The sequence below is a fragment of the Heliconius melpomene genome, chromosome 18 (assembly GCF_056956725.1).
Source record: "Heliconius melpomene rosina isolate 202511_hmr_F chromosome 18, ASM5695672v1, whole genome shotgun sequence".
In the NCBI taxonomy this organism is placed as follows: domain Eukaryota; kingdom Metazoa; phylum Arthropoda; class Insecta; order Lepidoptera; family Nymphalidae; genus Heliconius; species Heliconius melpomene.
Window position 1 is genome coordinate 9,135,216 of NC_140406.1, and position 17,766 is coordinate 9,152,981.

The window sequence follows — 17,766 nt, forward strand, 5'->3', positions numbered from 1 at the left end:
GATTGACTACCTACGTTTCGTTTAACATATTTAATGTAAGGGCATATCAAAATGTAATTATGTAAATATTTTTTGTTTCATATCAAATGTTTGTAATTACCTATTTCCTCTTTCATATTGAAAAAACGTAGATGAAAACCTCAAATTAACTAATTACTTAGGCTGTATGATTTTTAGTTGTTACGTTATCTAGTCGGACTCGGAATATGACAGTAAACGTCAAGTTACTTCAATATTATGTTGTGGATTAAAAAGTCTTATTATTATAGAAATAAGGAGCATAATATATAAGTATACTTGCAATGTCGTATTGCTTCTATTCACAATAAATCGATAATGTGAGTTTAATGCCGGTACCAATCTTAAATATATTAATTGAAATGTGATTATAAGATGATATATTTATAAATAATAATCAGCAAAATGTCATTTGCCATACTTTGCACGTTTGTTTTAACATTTTATGTTGTAATTTGGTTTTTTGATGCATTTTTTAAGGTAGGTATAATGTTTTGCATTTTTGCACACGAGTATGCAGTTAAAAACATGAATACACCAAATTTTTTTTGTTTACAGAGTTGTATGCACTATCCGTACTACGCATTCTTAGAAGGAACTGGACTAAAAGTTGGGATTTTTAATTTTTCCTGGACAACAAATGCATTCAATAGATTTATATACAGATGGAGCAAGAACTTCACCCGAATTCTTCGCAAGTGGTTTAACTTCGGATATCTATTTACTATTGGAATATTTCTTCCATTTGCTTTATGGACTCTCTTGTCATTCATATTTGAACATTTCCATGAATCTATTCAGCTAAATAGTGTGCCAGAAGTAAAAGCTATGCTACCAGGTGTAAATATTCCAGCATCAGACTTTTGGTTTTACTTTCTTGCTATAGGACTTAGTTCTATTTTCCATGAGCTTGGACATGCAGCTGCAGCAGCACAAGAAGATGTTCAATTAATCGCAGTGGGAGTTTATGTATTTACTATAATACCTATAGCTTTTGTAGAACTTAACACCGAACATTTAAACAGCCTAGGCATATCAAAAAGACTGAAAATTTACTGTGCTGGAGTCTGGCACAATGTTGCTCTAGCATTTTTAGCATTACTACTATTTTTCTCGGCTCCAATTTTATTTAGTCTGGCTTATAGAACTGATATTGGAGTGAGAGTAACAGGTTTTACTGACGATTCACCATTAAGACATGCTAGAGGACTCGAAGATAATGATGTTATAATGTCCATAAATGATTGCACAGTCAAAAATGGTAATGATTGGTCATATTGCCTACATGTGGCTCATGATAGATTTGGTATTTGTACCAGTGCAGAATATATTGCACAAAATGATGAAATTATGATGGAGACTGTCAAAGAGAATGATGTCGTGGAGTGTTGTCGTAAAGATGACTTATATAGCTTTTGCTTTGAATACATTGAGCCTAAGAATGTTATTGATTCAGCATTACCTGGACAATACTCATGCTTGAAACCTAGAGATATGGTAAAAAACAAGTTAATCAAATGTACAGAACAAAATGGTCACACTTGTCCTAGAAATATGCACTGTTTGAAGCCATCACTTAACAATCAAACATATTTAATAATAATCGAAAGAAAGGATAATAATGCAGTACTCTATTTAGGTTTGCCATATGACATACATAAAACAGTATTTGTAGATCAATATTTCCCTAGAAGTGCAGTTATATCATTTTTCTCACCATCACAATTTGAGAAACTGCTTAGATATATATTTATATTTTCCATGGGCATAGGGTTTTTAAATGTTTTACCCTGCTATGGTACTGACGGTCATCATATTTCACGAAATATGATACAGTGGTTAGCAAAATATTTTAACAAAAATGGTGACTTTATAACTTTTTTTACAGTATTCACTGTAGTAGTGGGTACAGGTATTACTGTACCAATTTTAGTTTATTTGTTTTATAAAGCAATTTTTGTTGATAGTTATTAAATTTTTTATTCAAGTTAATCATAAAATTAATTTGTTACTTATGTTAGTTTTAAATACAAAATCATCTATTTCATGGGCTTTATGAAGCACAAAGTAATTATACCTTGAAATGAGCTGTCTTTTTATATGTATTACAGTGATTAGCAATTTATATGATGTTATAAAACATTATATTATTTATAAATTAAAGTTTGTTTTTGTATATAAACTACTCTACGTTGTTTTAAAAGTGTAGGACATTTTTATAATAAATCATGATTTATATAGTCGTTTTGTGTTTATTTTTATATGAATTAAAATTTAAAAAAATTTGTGGTGTAAATAAATAGAGTGAACTCCACACACTATAATTATGTATATCTAATTAAGACTGAAAGCGGAATACTCAGTGTCTAGGGTTTAGGTTTTTTTTCTGCCACCTGGCATATACTGTAAAGTTGAAAAACACAAAAAAAAGCAACCAAATCAACTTTTTAATAATTTATATCTACATTTAAATTTTACATAATATGTACAAAATATTAATAAAAAACATTTACAAGTGATTTGAAAAAACATGTATATACATTTATTTTAAGGTCACTAGCTATCACTTAATGCAAGAGATCTTTGCAAATCTTTCAAAGATTTCCTCCCATAGTGTAACATAGCCTTAATAGTTGTTTCGTCAGTATAACGTTTATTGTTTATGAAATCTGCTCGGGCCCATTCTTTTAATTCCATTCGAGTTCTATCATCTGGTACTTTCCTTATTGTTCTAAATATATCACGGTATAATTTCAAAACTTCTTGACGTAAAAGGAACTGAAAAATAGACAATAATATTTTTTCCATTATTGTTGTGATTCCCACTCAAGGAAATGAAATAATTAATATTTTCATTTCTTCGCTCTGGTAATGAGGGAAAGTCCGGCGTTGAGTTCTCCCACACAACAAGCAATGCCTCCAGAATTCGACGGAAAGTGGGGAACGGAATTATCTTTATTAAATAATGGTTGCCTGCTACTCTGTATCCTGCAGATACAGCATGAAGGTAAAAAAAATATTAATGAAAAAGATAATTTTGTATATAAATATTTTAACATTACCCACAGACTTTTTTATAAATAAAATGGAAATTTACCTGTTTTAAATTTAGAGTTGCCTTGGGTAATTTAGAGGCCATTTCCTTTTTGAGGTTACTTCAGTATTATTCGGTATAAGTTCTATTAGATCATTTTAATAATAAATATAGTACACTTATATCATATTACTACTTACAAACAATACTTTTGTATTTTATAGTTTTTATATAACGATAACAGCTATAGGTACTGTGATTTATGACAGCCATTTATTTTGACTTTTGACAATCAAATCAGCTGTTTGGAATTATGTTGTGTTACCACCATACATACAATAAATTATAAAAAATTGCAATTAAGTTTCTACTGTTTTTAGCTTAATATTTAAGCAGTCACCGTGTTAAATTTCGTAAAATAACATAAATAATTAGTGATTTTAATTACTGATGTGGATTTCTATTTCGCACTAGACTTTTATCGCGCACCTTTCATGCAACTGCATCAAAAATGCACTTTTAATAAGAGTATGTCTAGAGTTCTAAAAGAAATAGAAGAAATAAGTATAATTTATAGTTCATTGCGGAAGTCCTGCCGTAAATCATAATAAATTATTTAGTTAAGTAACAATTTCGATGTAACTAACTATGGTATTATTTTCTTGGCTTTAGCAGTGTCGAGAGGAATGAAGAGAATATGATATACCTACACTGTACATTTGTATCAATTTTTTCCAACGTACGGGATCTTTGAAGAGCATGATATAGCTTAGAGTAAAACACAATTCAAAGTTAAAACTTTAATCTGCCGTTGTGGCGCTGTGGCGCGTCTGACTGTAGGTGTACATGACGGTTGGTTGTGTCGGAATTGGAGTACCTTAACACTAGGTTCTTCCTGTCTACCCTGTTATTTGCAGGTCACACCTATAAATGTCAAACACATTAGAGTTAGTTGTTATAATAATTTAATATACGTAACAATATTTATGGTAAATTTTAAGCAAAATCTGTTTTCCTTATTAAAAGCCACTTTTATGTAATCATTGTAATGACGAATGATGTGCGTTCAATCACCGCTCGGGGGAAAGAATTATGTTCATTTCCGGGCTCCGATGACAACACAAATACGGCGTTGAGTTCCGTCACTCAACAGGCAATGTCTCGAACATTTATCGGTGCGTGTTCTCTTGCCTAATTTGCGTGATACATTGTGAAGCTGAACAACGTACAATATGTATGTCATTTGTTTGACAATGTTTGGGGCTAGAATACTAATACTAATACTTTTTTTAGAAAACATATAAAGGCCAAGGGATCTTGGGCTTTTTAAAACATTGATCTACTTGTGACAAGCATAAAAAAATGTATATCATTATTTTTTGATCAATTAAAATTTTATCATACCTTTTCTGGACTCAGTAACACAACGATATTAAAAATAAAATAAAAATCCGATTTGGTTATACTATTTTGCATTCGGACAATGGGTTCCGCTACAATTCTGTAGCATTAGTAGAAAGTGGAGACCGAAAAAGTCCTCCTCATTCACCATTCTGTTTCGTCTATTAGAGATGTATGGATAAAAAAACAGAATTTACCTTTAAATGAATAATATTTGTAATTTATATTTTAGGCATATTTATATAAAAATATAAACAAATATATACTACACCAAAAATATTATAATATCTTTAATATTGTATTTATAATTCAATTTATACTTAACGAAAAAAAAACTGAATTAAATTAAATAAAAGTAAAAGGTAAATGAAACATATACCCACTGCATTACCTATACATATAATTTACAAATTACAATTTCGTAAGCTCACCTAACCGCCCAGAGCTTGAAAGCCCCGCCCATTCGGCGAGCGCGGGAAAGAGCTTTGTCTAGCTTTCAGTGAAAAGAACTTACGCTCAGTCGCGTTACGGACGCCGCGCGGGTAATACGTAATTACGTTTCCCGTAAATGTTTACGATAACGTGAAACTTACGTTACGATTGTAAAACTTAATAACTTTATTTTCATAATATATGCGTTTGTACAGTGCTATAGTGAACTTTATTAACAAAAATGGACAAAAGTTCGAACTCTCCGTCGCCAAAACCGAAAGTGAAAAAGGAGAACGAAGAAGAAATAAAGGTAAAATATTGATAGAAATTACGTAGTAACAATATTTTGGCGGTATTTACATCACCCAGTCGTGGTGAGCTTGGCAAGCGGCCGTTTTCATCTCGTGTAAAACGACACGTCGTTTCACGTTTATAAATCCGATCCGAGGGTTAAACGCAACGAAAGCTCACGAATAAATTATAAAGTATACAATTACAATATTAATTACATTTTGCGTTACAATAAAATGCGTGTAATATCGCGTTTTCGAGGCCTTTTCCAGCCATTAAAGTGTGAAATGCGATACGCTCAGATCGCTGTAACCGGAGTCGTTGGATGTTTTGATAATAGATATAAGCTTTGGTTGTGTGCGTGCTGTGTGTATTTATGTCCGTGTGTGTAGGGAGTAATTTTAGCCGAGCCTTTGCTCGAACTCGACTCGTAACTCGAGACCTGGGACGGCCGCAAGCAGACGCCACCATTTATTGTTTTCATATAATTATGTTTAATACTTAATATATATTATATGTTATACATAATAAATACTATCCTACTCTGTCTTTTGGCTCGAAAATAATTTGACATGTCAATGACCGGTGACCACGCTAGTGATGTCACGGGACGCAATTCGTAAGAAAGTTTGAGGTCGATTTAATTTATATATTTACGCGTCTAGCGCCCCAAATTGTTAGCGTAATGGCATATTTATTTTTGTGTTTCTGAGCTATCTCAGTATTACATTATTTTACATGGTATTAGATTAAATTATTTTGTTTTATTTTTATACAATAAAATTCATTTTTTTTTAATATTTTTTAAAACTGACTCCTTAGTTTTTATGTTCGCATCTTATTGTTTGTAAGATTGGCAAATACAGTCTTCTTTTCTCAACGTTATTAAAGAAAAATATATATTATAATTACCTTGTTTTTAATATAATGTACATTGTTATTGAGAAACAAACAGATTAATAATTTTTAAGGCAACATTTTATTACCATAACTACTCGATATCAAAACGTTTAATAAACACCTTATACAGAGTATAAAAAAAAATATAACGTGCAAGTGATATTGAATCTGCGGCCTTGTATTGAGCTTTTAGTTACTGCGCTTTCTGCTTAAATTTTATTGTTATATATCAAGCATTTTTTACTTATTTATAAATTTAAAGTAATTTGAGGTACCTACAGTGGGTAAAAAAAGTATTTGCACACCTAATTTTTTTGAAGTTACACCTAGAAAAACACAGAATGATTTCAGTTAATTATTGTATTTAATAGCTTAATCTATATATATTTAGAATTGATTATTAAAAATTCTTAGAAAACAGAAATAAAAAAATTAGATGGTAAAAACACCTTTTTTAAAGTCAAATAAGTATTTGCACACCAACCATTCCCTAGATACAATGTTATTCCCGCGACATTTTGTCACTTTAGGTAAAATGTGAACATTGTATGTATACATGTGAACATCGGGAAACGTATTCTAATAACAAGACATTTGTTTAGTGTTCAGAAAAAATCTTGAAGCCAACATGCCGAAAGAATTTGAACTGTCGTTATCGACGCGTGGAGAAATTATTTTACTCCGTAATGAAGGTTGAAAATATCGCCAAATCGGGTCAAATTTAAAGTTAAATTACTCGACTGTGTAGTAAATTATAAAAAACCGAGAAGAAATGGGTTGTGTTGAAAATAAGGAAAGGTCCGTTCTTCCGAAGAAGCTCAGTACGAGAGAAGGGCGACAAATTTTAAAATCGGTACAAAATAAACCATTTACAAGCGCTCAAAGCTTAGCAAATGATATCGCGTCAAGTTCAGGTAAGGTTGCCTGTGCCCAAACTGTAAGAAACGTACTGGGTAATGGTGGTCTTCGTAGCAGAACAGCGAGGAAAAATTCTTTCATAAGTGAGGCCAATATAGCAAAAAGACTAACTTTCGCGAAAGAATACTTAAATACCCCTTTAGAATTTTGGTACAATTTTATTTTTTTCGGACGAAAGCAAATTTTATCTTTTTGGAACGGACAGACAAACATTTGTGTGGCGCAAGCCAAATACTGAACTGCAGGCGAAACATGTGCATAGTACAGTCAAACACGGCGGTGGTCTTGTGATGGTTTGAGGCTGCATGACAGAAAATGGTGTGGGAAACTTGGCTTTTATCGAAGGAATAATGAAAGCAGTAGATTACGGTAAAGTGTTGCGCGATATTTTGTCTTGCAGCGCATCGAAATTAGGCGTAAGTGAGACATATTACTTTCAGTAGGACAATGATCCTAAGCATACAGCTATGAAAACCTAAGGAATGGGTGATGTACAATGTCCGTAGAATGCTGAAAACTCCGCCATAATCGCCAGACATTCACCCAATTGAAAATTCATGGCATCTGCTGAATTAAAATTTGAGGAAAATGAAAATTTTAAATAAAAATGATTTGAAGGGTGCTTTGGTGTAGAAATGGGCTCAAATCTCGATTTAAACAACGTCCAAATTATTGGAATCGATGCCAAGGAGATTGCAAGTCATCATTGATGCTAATGGAATGCACACAAAATATTAAGTGTCTTTTCTTTCATTTATTATTGATTTTTTTTACAAAATACGTACAAGCTGGTTGGTGTGCAAATACTTATTTGACTTTAAAATATGTGTTTATACCGTCTCATTCTCTAATTTCTATTTTCTGAGAAATTTTATTAACCAATTCGAAATATATATAGATTAAGCTATTAAATACAATAATTAACTAAAAGCATTCTGTTTTCTTGTAGATGTAACATCAAAAAATTAGAGTGTGCAAATACTTTTTTTACCCACTGTATATATATAAAATCGAAAGGTCACTCATCACGAAATCTCAGAAACTACAAGTGCTAGCAATCTCAAATTTTGCATAGGAGTTACTTATAGGACATAGTTGCTCGCTAAGACGGGAATTTGTAATATTCGACTTCTAAGGTGTTGTTTTTGGGGTCGAAAGTTTGTATGAAAGTTCGTTACTACAAATGCTAGGAGTCTCAAATTTTGCATAGACGTTACTAGGACGTAGTCATGGAGACAGAAATTAATAATAACATAGTTCACGCGGGTGTAACCGCGAGCGGGCCGCTAGTATTAATATAAAAGTAACAAATCTAATAAAATATATATGAAGTGTCTTAATACTAGGTTTCCCCTGTCACCCGTCACGTATAAGATATATAACGTCAAGCTAAAAAATTGTAGAAATAAATTCTAATCTACAATATTTTTTTATTTAAATGTGATCACAGTTGAGATTTACATATTAAATATGAATGTTATGATTTGATATCCACGACTCTAAATTCATTTATAGTATAAATTATATTATAAATGTTCTTATTTCATTAGACAACGTAACATTAGGTTCTCTCAGTAAATTTTATAAATAAAATAATAAAATAAATTTTAGCCTATATAAAATTCTAAAATGACATAAAATAAATATTATTTTAGTGGCAACACGATGAGTTACATGATTTTCATACATTATAATATGTACTATGCTGTAAGACATTGTTGTCTATCTAAATGTAAATGCAGGTATTGGTCTTTCGCGAATTTCCTAAACTACTGTTTAACATATCGAATTCGAAATGGAGTAGGAAATTTCGGTGAAAACACGCAATATGGAAACCTTGCATCGTTTTAGATATAAATACTTGCGAGTAAACGATAGTGTACCTATAGCTTTATATTACACGGTATTTAGGTAGAGTAGAGTAGAGTCCTTTTTATAGTATTGGAAAACAGAAAAAGAAATTAAACTTATTTTTGTCGTACTTTACTTACTTTACTTACTGTACTTTTTTTTCTCTACGTTCTTAATAAACCATAGGTACAGCAGTGACATTTTATATTGATGTGGTGTTTTAAATTAATAAAAATCTCGCTCTCTTTTTCGCCTAATGCATACTGTAACTTAACAAATTAATAAACCAATAATTTAACAAATTATATTTAACGCTTTAAAATGTCTTAAAATTATTAAATTTAGATTACATTAATGAATTTGAAATTAAAAAAAAATGATACTTTAAATTACGAATTTGGATATCAAAAGTAGGATATAAATCCATAACTATTACATGCATTTAAACACATCTAACAAAAAAAAACTATAATAAAATTAGAAATATTCCAAAGAAGTAAAAACAAACAAATAAACATAAGCTTGTGACAAGACGATCGCGGAAACATCTGAATTGATGTCAGCTATTAAATTTCACGGCCTCGCGTCGCAAAGGGCAGATGTAAGTGTTGCTAATCTGTTGAAATTATCAAATATACTCGTATATATGCAACATTGAATTTAAATATAGTTTTCCGCATACTCTACATTTTAGACGAGTGTATTAGAAGTGATATAATTACTTATGTGTGATAGATTTAGATATTCTTATATGTATGTGGCGATTTCCAAATATTTTCTTTTCCCCGCGGCGTTCAGTTCCGCCACATAACACACTGTCTCTATACTTATTGTTGTTAAGAAACGGTTATAAAATCTCGTCGTGACCTAAACTTTAAACGGTAGCGTAGCTATATGTATTGCATTGATTATTTTTAATTTTTTCAATATTATCCATCAGCTTCACGCTTTTCTCCGCATAAATCGAACTCTATAAAGAAACTTCGTTTCCAAATTTCCTAACCAATTTTTGAGACATTGCCTGTTGCTCGTTACCAAGGCGTGAAAATAAATATAATTTCTTCACCCGAGTATACATTGAACCCACAACTTTCGCGTTTATAATCAGTCGCTGTGTCGCTGCGCTACGAGTGCCTAGATAGATAGTTATTATTATTTTGCATTTAAAAAATATAATCTTCAATTATCTAAATACTTTTAAGTTCTGAAGCCTATAACATCGGTGACTGCATCGGATGCGTCCGCGCGGTGGGCCAAGGTCACTTGATGGTCGCGCGATATATAATGTGATTTAAGTATGATAACTTTCGTGATACTCACAATACTTTACGAACTTTATTTGAATACGTGGATAAACAGTGCGGCCCGCGGCGTTAGGTTCCGCGGATATAAATACAATATTTTCAAAATTGACGAAAACACAATATCCTAACTCTAAATTATCTCTGCTTGCCCCGTGAAATATGGGACATACTTATATGGGAAAAAGAAAATCTACTCATATTATCATTTTGATCAGGGTATGCATAGTGAACCTAATGTTAAGTCTACGTACCTACTGTAATTTCCATAGAATTTTCGAAATATTGCTTGTTGCGTGGCGGAACTTAACGCTGGGATTAAAATATCATTATATTATTCGTTTATTTTTGCGTTCTACTCTCGTACAATTTCTATTAAGTAGTAAAGCATAGTTAAGCAAGCATAAAAAAAATCACTTTTAGGTATTTTATTTATTGTATTGCAACTATAAAAGTCATTGTATAATCTTACAATCAAATTGATTATTAATTAAAGGCTATATGTTAACATGAGCACAGGTTAGGGGACACACGATCATTGTAATCGATACTGATGGTTTCGTATCAAATGTCATGGTCATGGGTGAAAAAATATATAATGCTAATACTTATGACAAAATTACTTTAACTTGAAGTTGGTAACATATTAAACAGTGTTAAAGGGCGGAACTTAACCCCGCGCTTTGCCTTTACGAGAACGAAGAAACAAAAATATTAAATTTTCATTTCCTCGACAGGGAATCGAACCCATAACCTATCACGTTTATAGTCTAACGCTTGTGCCACATCTATATAGCTCAAATTCGTTATTATTTTAAAGTTAACAACAAATAATTAGATATCTTCCTTCAGTTTCTTGTATAATATAAAATAGCAGTAAATAATCCTTCAACTATAACATTCTGAAATTCAAACTATAGAGTATACATCAATCTATCTCACCCTCAATAATTTTATATAAAACGAATCTTATTAATATGTAATAAGACACAAATTAGTGCAACAGCTAGCGGTTACTCGACACCACGCACGCCTCTTACGCCTGGTGGTGTTTATTCACCCCCTGCCTTAGATTATGTTTAAATTAGATGCGTCTTTTGATGGTTTTATCTACAAGTATATGAAGAGGTAGAGAGAGAGAGAAAGAGAAAATACAGAAATTGTGTTGAGTCACTCTGTTCATAACTTTCTATTAACGAATAAATAATGAATATAGGCACCTAAATATTTTTAGTCATTTCTGGACAATTATTCATCATTGTTTCATTCATTGATTGCAAAAAATTAATTGAAATCTAAATAAGTTTGTTGCTTAAATTTAACCTTATCCTTATTTTTAAAGAAATCGCACCCGTTTGACAGAGAGAATCTTCATCGTATCTACATTCATAGTGATAACCCACTGCGTTGTAAGCAATCATCCATATTAATAGAAATAGGTATTAAAGAGTTCACTCTACTTGGCTAGTCTTTGATACAATGATGTACACAGCAGAGGCATCGCGTTGCCGGTGTCGGTTTCAGCGATCGTGTGTCACTCGCACCCGCTCTCGTGTTTGTTCGTGTTCGTTAATAATTATTGTTATCTAAATTATTAGAAAATTACATTAAATAATTACTAAACTACTTATTAAATGTGAAATGGTTATTTTTTGGTATAATCGTATTATTTTATTTGTCGAAAATGATAATTATTACCGATTTCAAAACTATAACTAAGTATATGCAAAAGATTAAACATAAAGCGAAATAAATGAAAATAATATTTTAACAGAAAATATAAAATTAAAGTGCAAGTAACGAAATTATTGATATTATATGTAGCAATTTTTTTTTATTTTAGCTATCAATGTACATTACCTACATACAGAAAAATATACAGTCGAATTGTTAAACTCCTTATTTTTGAAGTCGGTTAAAAATATATACATTTAGTCTTTTAATTAACATAGAGTCAAAGTCTTTAATTCAAACATTTTATAATATTGTGAACAACGAAAAATAATAGTTAATCGAATCTTATAAGCTTATAAAGTTTGTCAAAAATGGACATTATTCACGATTTTTAATCGTGCACGTAATGCCCCTAGATAATTGACAGATAATCAATGTCAGTTTTTTTTAATTACTTGAATAAATAGAGTAGAGATTAAAGATATTTTAGTTAGCCCAAAATGGCTTAATAAAATAACTACGATTACGAATGAAGTTGGTACTGTGAGATAAAGTACCCACGGACTATGGAATGTATGGAACATAAGCATCTCCTTGACCTCTCCTTTCATTTGTAAAATCACATAAAAAGCATAGGTTATAAATATTCTTTTATATTTACGTATCGTGTGGCATCGAAAAAACCCGGTATTAAGTTACCGAAACTTGACTCCACGCGAACATATTCCGAATGTTATTTTACTGTTAGTATTCAATTTTGAATATATAATACTAGTGGGCGCGCGCAGCTTCGCCCGCTTATTTGCACCCCTAGGGATGAATTCTAAGAAACCACGAAACACATGTTCAATGAAATATTTTTAAGAGCCTGTATTTAAATTTTTATAAATATCGGTGCCGATTTAAATTTTTTTCCATACAAACTTACAACCCCTATTTCATCCTTTTAGGGTTAAAATTTTTTAAAATCCCTTCTTAGTGGATGTCCAGATTACGAAAGTAAACATCTGTCCAAATTCCACGTTTCTATCATCAGCGGTTACGGCTGCGCGTGCGTCTTACCTCAGTCAGTGAGGACAAGTCCTTTTATATATATAGATAATATCTTTTAAATATTATACATTTTTATCTTTCTTTTAAAGTGCGGCGTTTATTTGCGCCACTTAACTAGCAATGTATGGAGGAGTGGAACGGAGTGCTAACTTCCAACTAAGGTTTCTTTGCCTGCCAAATGAGGAACAAATGCAAAACGTGAAGATTGAACTGAATGAATGAATCATTAAACATAATATTGACGTTTTCATGTCATTTTCCACTTAAGGTAAAGGGCAAATATTAGAAATAGAAATATTTCCGGTTCTATTATATGTCGTAAAAAATTTCCACACTATGTCTTCCTGCCAGAGCGAATGATAATAATTAATTTCTTTAACTGAGAATCGTATCCACTACCATCGCGTTTATGGTCACACATTGTGCCGGCCTCGGCCTCAATCTTAGATGTATTATGCACCTTCCAAATTTACAATGTTTATTTTTTTTTTATTATTATTATTTTTATTGTCAACAACTTGGACATAGAGGAGCAACTAACGGTGATGATATCACAAAATCGAATAACAACAATAAAAATTTGATACTTTTTTTCCATTTAAAAAAATCCACATAAATTTATAATAGAGAAGTTAAACTAGTATTGCCACTATTCACTTCTCAAATTGCAGACGCGATATAATTCATACGTTACACTCGTACGTACCTTAACCCTACAAGTAACGTGAGACGCCGCGCCGGCTTAAAGACTTAAATATCAAGCTTATGTTGAATTCGAAACGTTTAGTCTTGCTGATTTATAAGTGACAATATATATTTTAAAATAAGTTTTTAAAATTAAATTCTTGGAAAATGTAATAAAGAATATTGTTCTTGGGATTGCTTTAATAAAACCACACATACCAATGCAGACAGAACCTAATAGACACTGCATTTCTTTATTGCTGCCTAAATAAAATAAAAACAATAATGATCGACTTCAAAATACCTCAGATAGCGCACAAACGGATATAATTCGGCTAAAAGTGAGTAACGGAAGTGTCTTTACGGGGAAAGAGCCTTAACACAAGGTTCCCAGGTTCCTTTCGCCTACGCCGCCCTGGGATTCAACGTGAAGCTAAAAAAGCTAACAAAAGAAAAAAATATTTTCGATAACAGAAAACCAACTTTTTCCCACTGGTCAAGACTCAAGTTGAGCATTAGTCACAAACCCTTTGCAGGTAACGCGAGTCGTCGCTTTTAGCGCGGTGTCGGGTTACCGGTGACGGCATCTTGTTACATGACCTGGTTTTTTTTTAAACCAGAAGCTCTATCTATATCTTTTGTTATTATATTGAAAATATCCTTTTGATAGATCTTTGGATCAGTTTTATCCCAAGAAATGTATTTTTATTGGATTTTAAATAATTATAAATCCGTCGATTGAGGATAAAGGTAGCCGTGAGGCAGCGATAAAACGTCCGCCTGTAAATTCCACGGTTGTGGGTTCCCTTCCCACTCGAAGTAATGAATTATTCTCATTTCCTCACTCCGGTTAGCCACTTAATAGCCAATATCTCAAAAATTGGGCAATGCATAACGACTACGTGTAAAAACGACAAGGTCGTTCTGCCTACCCTGCTGTTGTTGGAAAAAGTTGGAAAAAGAGCGATGACTCTAAGATAGATTTAATAAACGTTTGTAGAATAGAATTTAAAATAGGAGAAAACTGAAAGAACCTAATGAAATTTTCAGGCTCCGTATATTTAAAACTTGCTTACAGTAAATTGCTAACATTGCATGTACAGTGTTTCTCTAAGAAAAAATATTACAAATGTGCCTAACTTAAGCTTGTCAACATTTATATATTTTTCACATTAATCTACAATCTTGAAACTGGTGAGGAACCCTAAGCATACGAGGCCCGACTCTCGCTTGACCACTTTTTTTATATAAACTCTTATAAACGCTATGTCCTTTAAGATAAAAAAATCCAAACCTAAAAACGTCCATTACTTCAATGTCCACTGGAAACAAATATTGCAATAAAACGTTCAGTAATTTGTATGTGTCATCGTACGGTGCTGGGATGAAGAAAGGTAAGACAACACCGGGCGGTGACATTTTGTATCGATTAAGAAGTATCGTGTTACGATATGAGGCCTTCTGATATCACCGCCAGTTTAACAGGTAGCTTATATTTTATATGCACATTGTTTTTTTTTGTTTATTTATTATTAGTATGCTTTAAAAATATATATTATTTAAGTTTCTTTGATAATGGCGAACTACGAACGATCAAAATGAGCGCTATCGTTATAATGAACGATTTTAATAAACTTCTCATGCGATTGAGAAAGAGAATCTAGAGATAAATCACTTATTTCTCTGTAATTACATCACATTAAATAAATTTTACAATTATAATTTCTTGTATTTTTTAATTAAAAAACCTATATTGCACTCTTTGGAGTCTGTGGTAACTCATTTTATTATGTCAGCCTATTATGTCTCGTAGGTATATTTAGACACGACCGAACAGACGAAAAGGTTAGAAAATGAAACATTTTCGTAGAAAATGTTTGTTTATCTTTCGGATGTCAATAATAGATCATTAATTTTTAATCATTTTATTTTTAAATAAAAAATTCAAATAATTTGCAGAAAATAATTTACAAAAACATTTTGCGTAGCCAATGTCGGGAATCCGGTTACTCTAAAATAAAATTAACGACGGCGTCCGATGTCATGCTACTGAGATAATTAAAATGCTATCGAAATTGCTACGAGTACGTCTCAGTTTATTGTAATTAAAAATCTTCTCCATTACACGAGATATAACGCGATAGGGATCGAGTGTTTCTTGTGAAACACCAAAAATGGGTTGTTTAGAGTGTACACTCTGTAGGTACTTATACTCTTTTATTAAAATAATATATGTATATTCATACCACAGATTTGAGTTGTTAAATGTAAAAAATGTAATATCAAATTTAAGCTAAAGAAACAAAATAATAATTTTGATTCAAGATACCTGGCTCATCATATCAGTAGTTGGCAGCATATGGATATGTGTTTACTGCTTAATGTATGCGTTTAGCATGTACGGCTCATAAAAAATATACATGTTTTTTTTCGAAAATACTTTTTTTTTCAAACTTTTACATATAAACATTTTCAATCAACATAATTATTATTTAAAAAACTAATTTTAAATAATAATTATTCCTAGAGCATAAACGTTAATTAGTGGGTAAATAATATAAGCCAAACTCTCTAAATATCGCGTCCAACGTAGCACTTCCCGTGTCCGAAATAAATATGAATCAGAACGCTTCTAGCTTTACCACTGACTGAGGTCTTCAGGAACATGATATCTTATAATTAATGTCTAGTTGAGACCAATATCGGAAAACGTTGTTACGTCACTTTTGTGAAATTTATTAAAAACAATAATTTATAATAGCCCTTAGGCCGTCGCGGCGGCGGTTTTATTCCTACTAGGGGCATTGAATTGTTTTCATTTTCTTGCTCTGCCTAGGCTGGCTGTAGCTACCCCTGCGCCACAATGGCCTCAATAAAAAGTTGATCAATAGGCAAAGGGATAGATAATATTTTATTTATATCATTTAGTTTTATACGTACAGCATAATGTAACTGTGCTATGATGCCCTCCTAACTGAAGTACAAATATAATATATGTAAGTATCTGAAGAAAAACGATTTTTTTTAGCTTCACGTTGTATCCCGCACAAAGCAGGGTAATCTAGGAATCATTCCCCACTTTCCGCCGATGAGCCGATGAAATTTTCTAAGCTTTGCGTGTTGAGTGGCGGCAGTCAACGCCGTGCTTTGCCTTTTTATCAGAAGGGGGAAATTAGAAATTACAATATTAAATATTTCATTAATCAGTCGCTTATTATGCATCTGCCCACAATGGCCTTAAAAAGTAACTTCAATAACAAAATCCGTCACTTTAATTAAACAGCAGCGTTACGTCTTTTCTCCGCACATCAGCATGTCAGAAACTAGTATGAACACACTCCGTTCCCATTTTCCCCATAAAAAATAAAATATAACAAAAAAAACACAAAATCAACTTAGAAATATGTTTTAAAGAAATATGGATCAGCATTTAATTCGAGAGGATCGTGTAATATTTCCACAAAGGTCTCTCCCTTCCCGCCGTCGGGAACACGACACTCTCATAATTAACGGCGGTCTCAGCTAGCCCGCTATCGGACACCGCCACATTTGCGTCACGAGCTGAGCGGGACGACGCGGCGGGACGCGGCGCGTTTTCGAAAATACGATACGTTTTGTTGGTGCCAATTATTTTTTTTTGTTTGATTCGATGTTAGTTTGCAATTTTTCTAGTTAACCTAACGACCCTAACGCGGCTTCGCTTCTACTTAGTCGTTTTGTTATATACTATAAGTATAACTAATAAGTTTCATCTAAATCTGCTCAGTAGTAAGCGTAAAAGTGAACAATAACTAAACTGTGTGCGAAAACATACGGTACAGCGGCTCAAGGGTGTATTTCAAACTTAGGGAAGAGAAATAATTTTTAAGAAAAGGTATAAAAATCTTACAAAGTGTGCAAATCTCGCTATTTTCCATCTTTTATAAGTTGTCTAAAAAAATCTTTGTTGGATGGCATAATAATAAACATATACTGTGAAATCAATTTGCCGTTTAAAGTCTACCGACATGTGATGTGTGCTATCATATAACCCCCACGTAACTCGACTCTAACATTCTTTAATTGTAATTAAACACCGACTATACGAGTACATTTGTATCATACAAATATACTTGTGGCGCTTAAAAGGATATATTTTATATATTTTTTTTCTTACTTAGCTGTTCTGTACTCTTATAACGCGAAGGTTATTTCGACATCCTTGATGGA

At 32.1% G+C, this 17,766-nt stretch overlaps 3 protein-coding genes across 4 annotated transcripts in view; 2 read left to right on the forward strand and 1 right to left on the reverse strand.

The window, feature by feature from the left end:
* The first annotated feature begins 249 nt into the window (after positions 1–249).
* Positions 250–2,256, forward strand: S2P (membrane-bound transcription factor site-2 protease). The gene is made up of 2 exons (XM_085202172.1): positions 250–498; positions 577–2,256. Exons 1-2 carry the CDS (start codon positions 424–426, stop codon positions 1,990–1,992), a joined length of 1,491 nt encoding a protein of 496 aa, XP_085058298.1. The 5' UTR covers positions 250–423; the 3' UTR covers positions 1,993–2,256.
* A 187-nt stretch (positions 2,257–2,443) lies between these two features.
* On the reverse strand, positions 2,444–3,348 carry LOC146529466 (LYR motif-containing protein 2). The gene is made up of 2 exons (XM_085202181.1): positions 3,116–3,348; positions 2,444–2,796 (listed from the first exon to the last, which is right to left on the reverse strand). The coding sequence occupies exons 1-2, from the start codon at positions 3,155–3,157 to the stop codon at positions 2,575–2,577; spliced, it is 264 nt and encodes an 87-aa protein (XP_085058307.1). The 5' UTR covers positions 3,158–3,348; the 3' UTR covers positions 2,444–2,574.
* Positions 3,349–4,902: 1,554 nt separating this feature from the next.
* The window catches only part of Sobp (Sine oculis-binding protein), a 28,565-nt gene continuing 15,701 nt past the window's right edge, over positions 4,903–17,766 (forward strand). The window contains exon 1 of one of the 2 annotated variants that reach the window (XM_085202204.1): positions 4,903–5,195. In XM_085202204.1, the coding sequence (XP_085058330.1) occupies positions 5,127–5,195 (69 nt within the window). In that variant the 5' untranslated portion in view covers positions 4,903–5,126. The remainder of the gene's footprint in view (positions 5,196–17,766) is intronic. The other variant, XM_085202203.1, reaches the window with a different exon arrangement.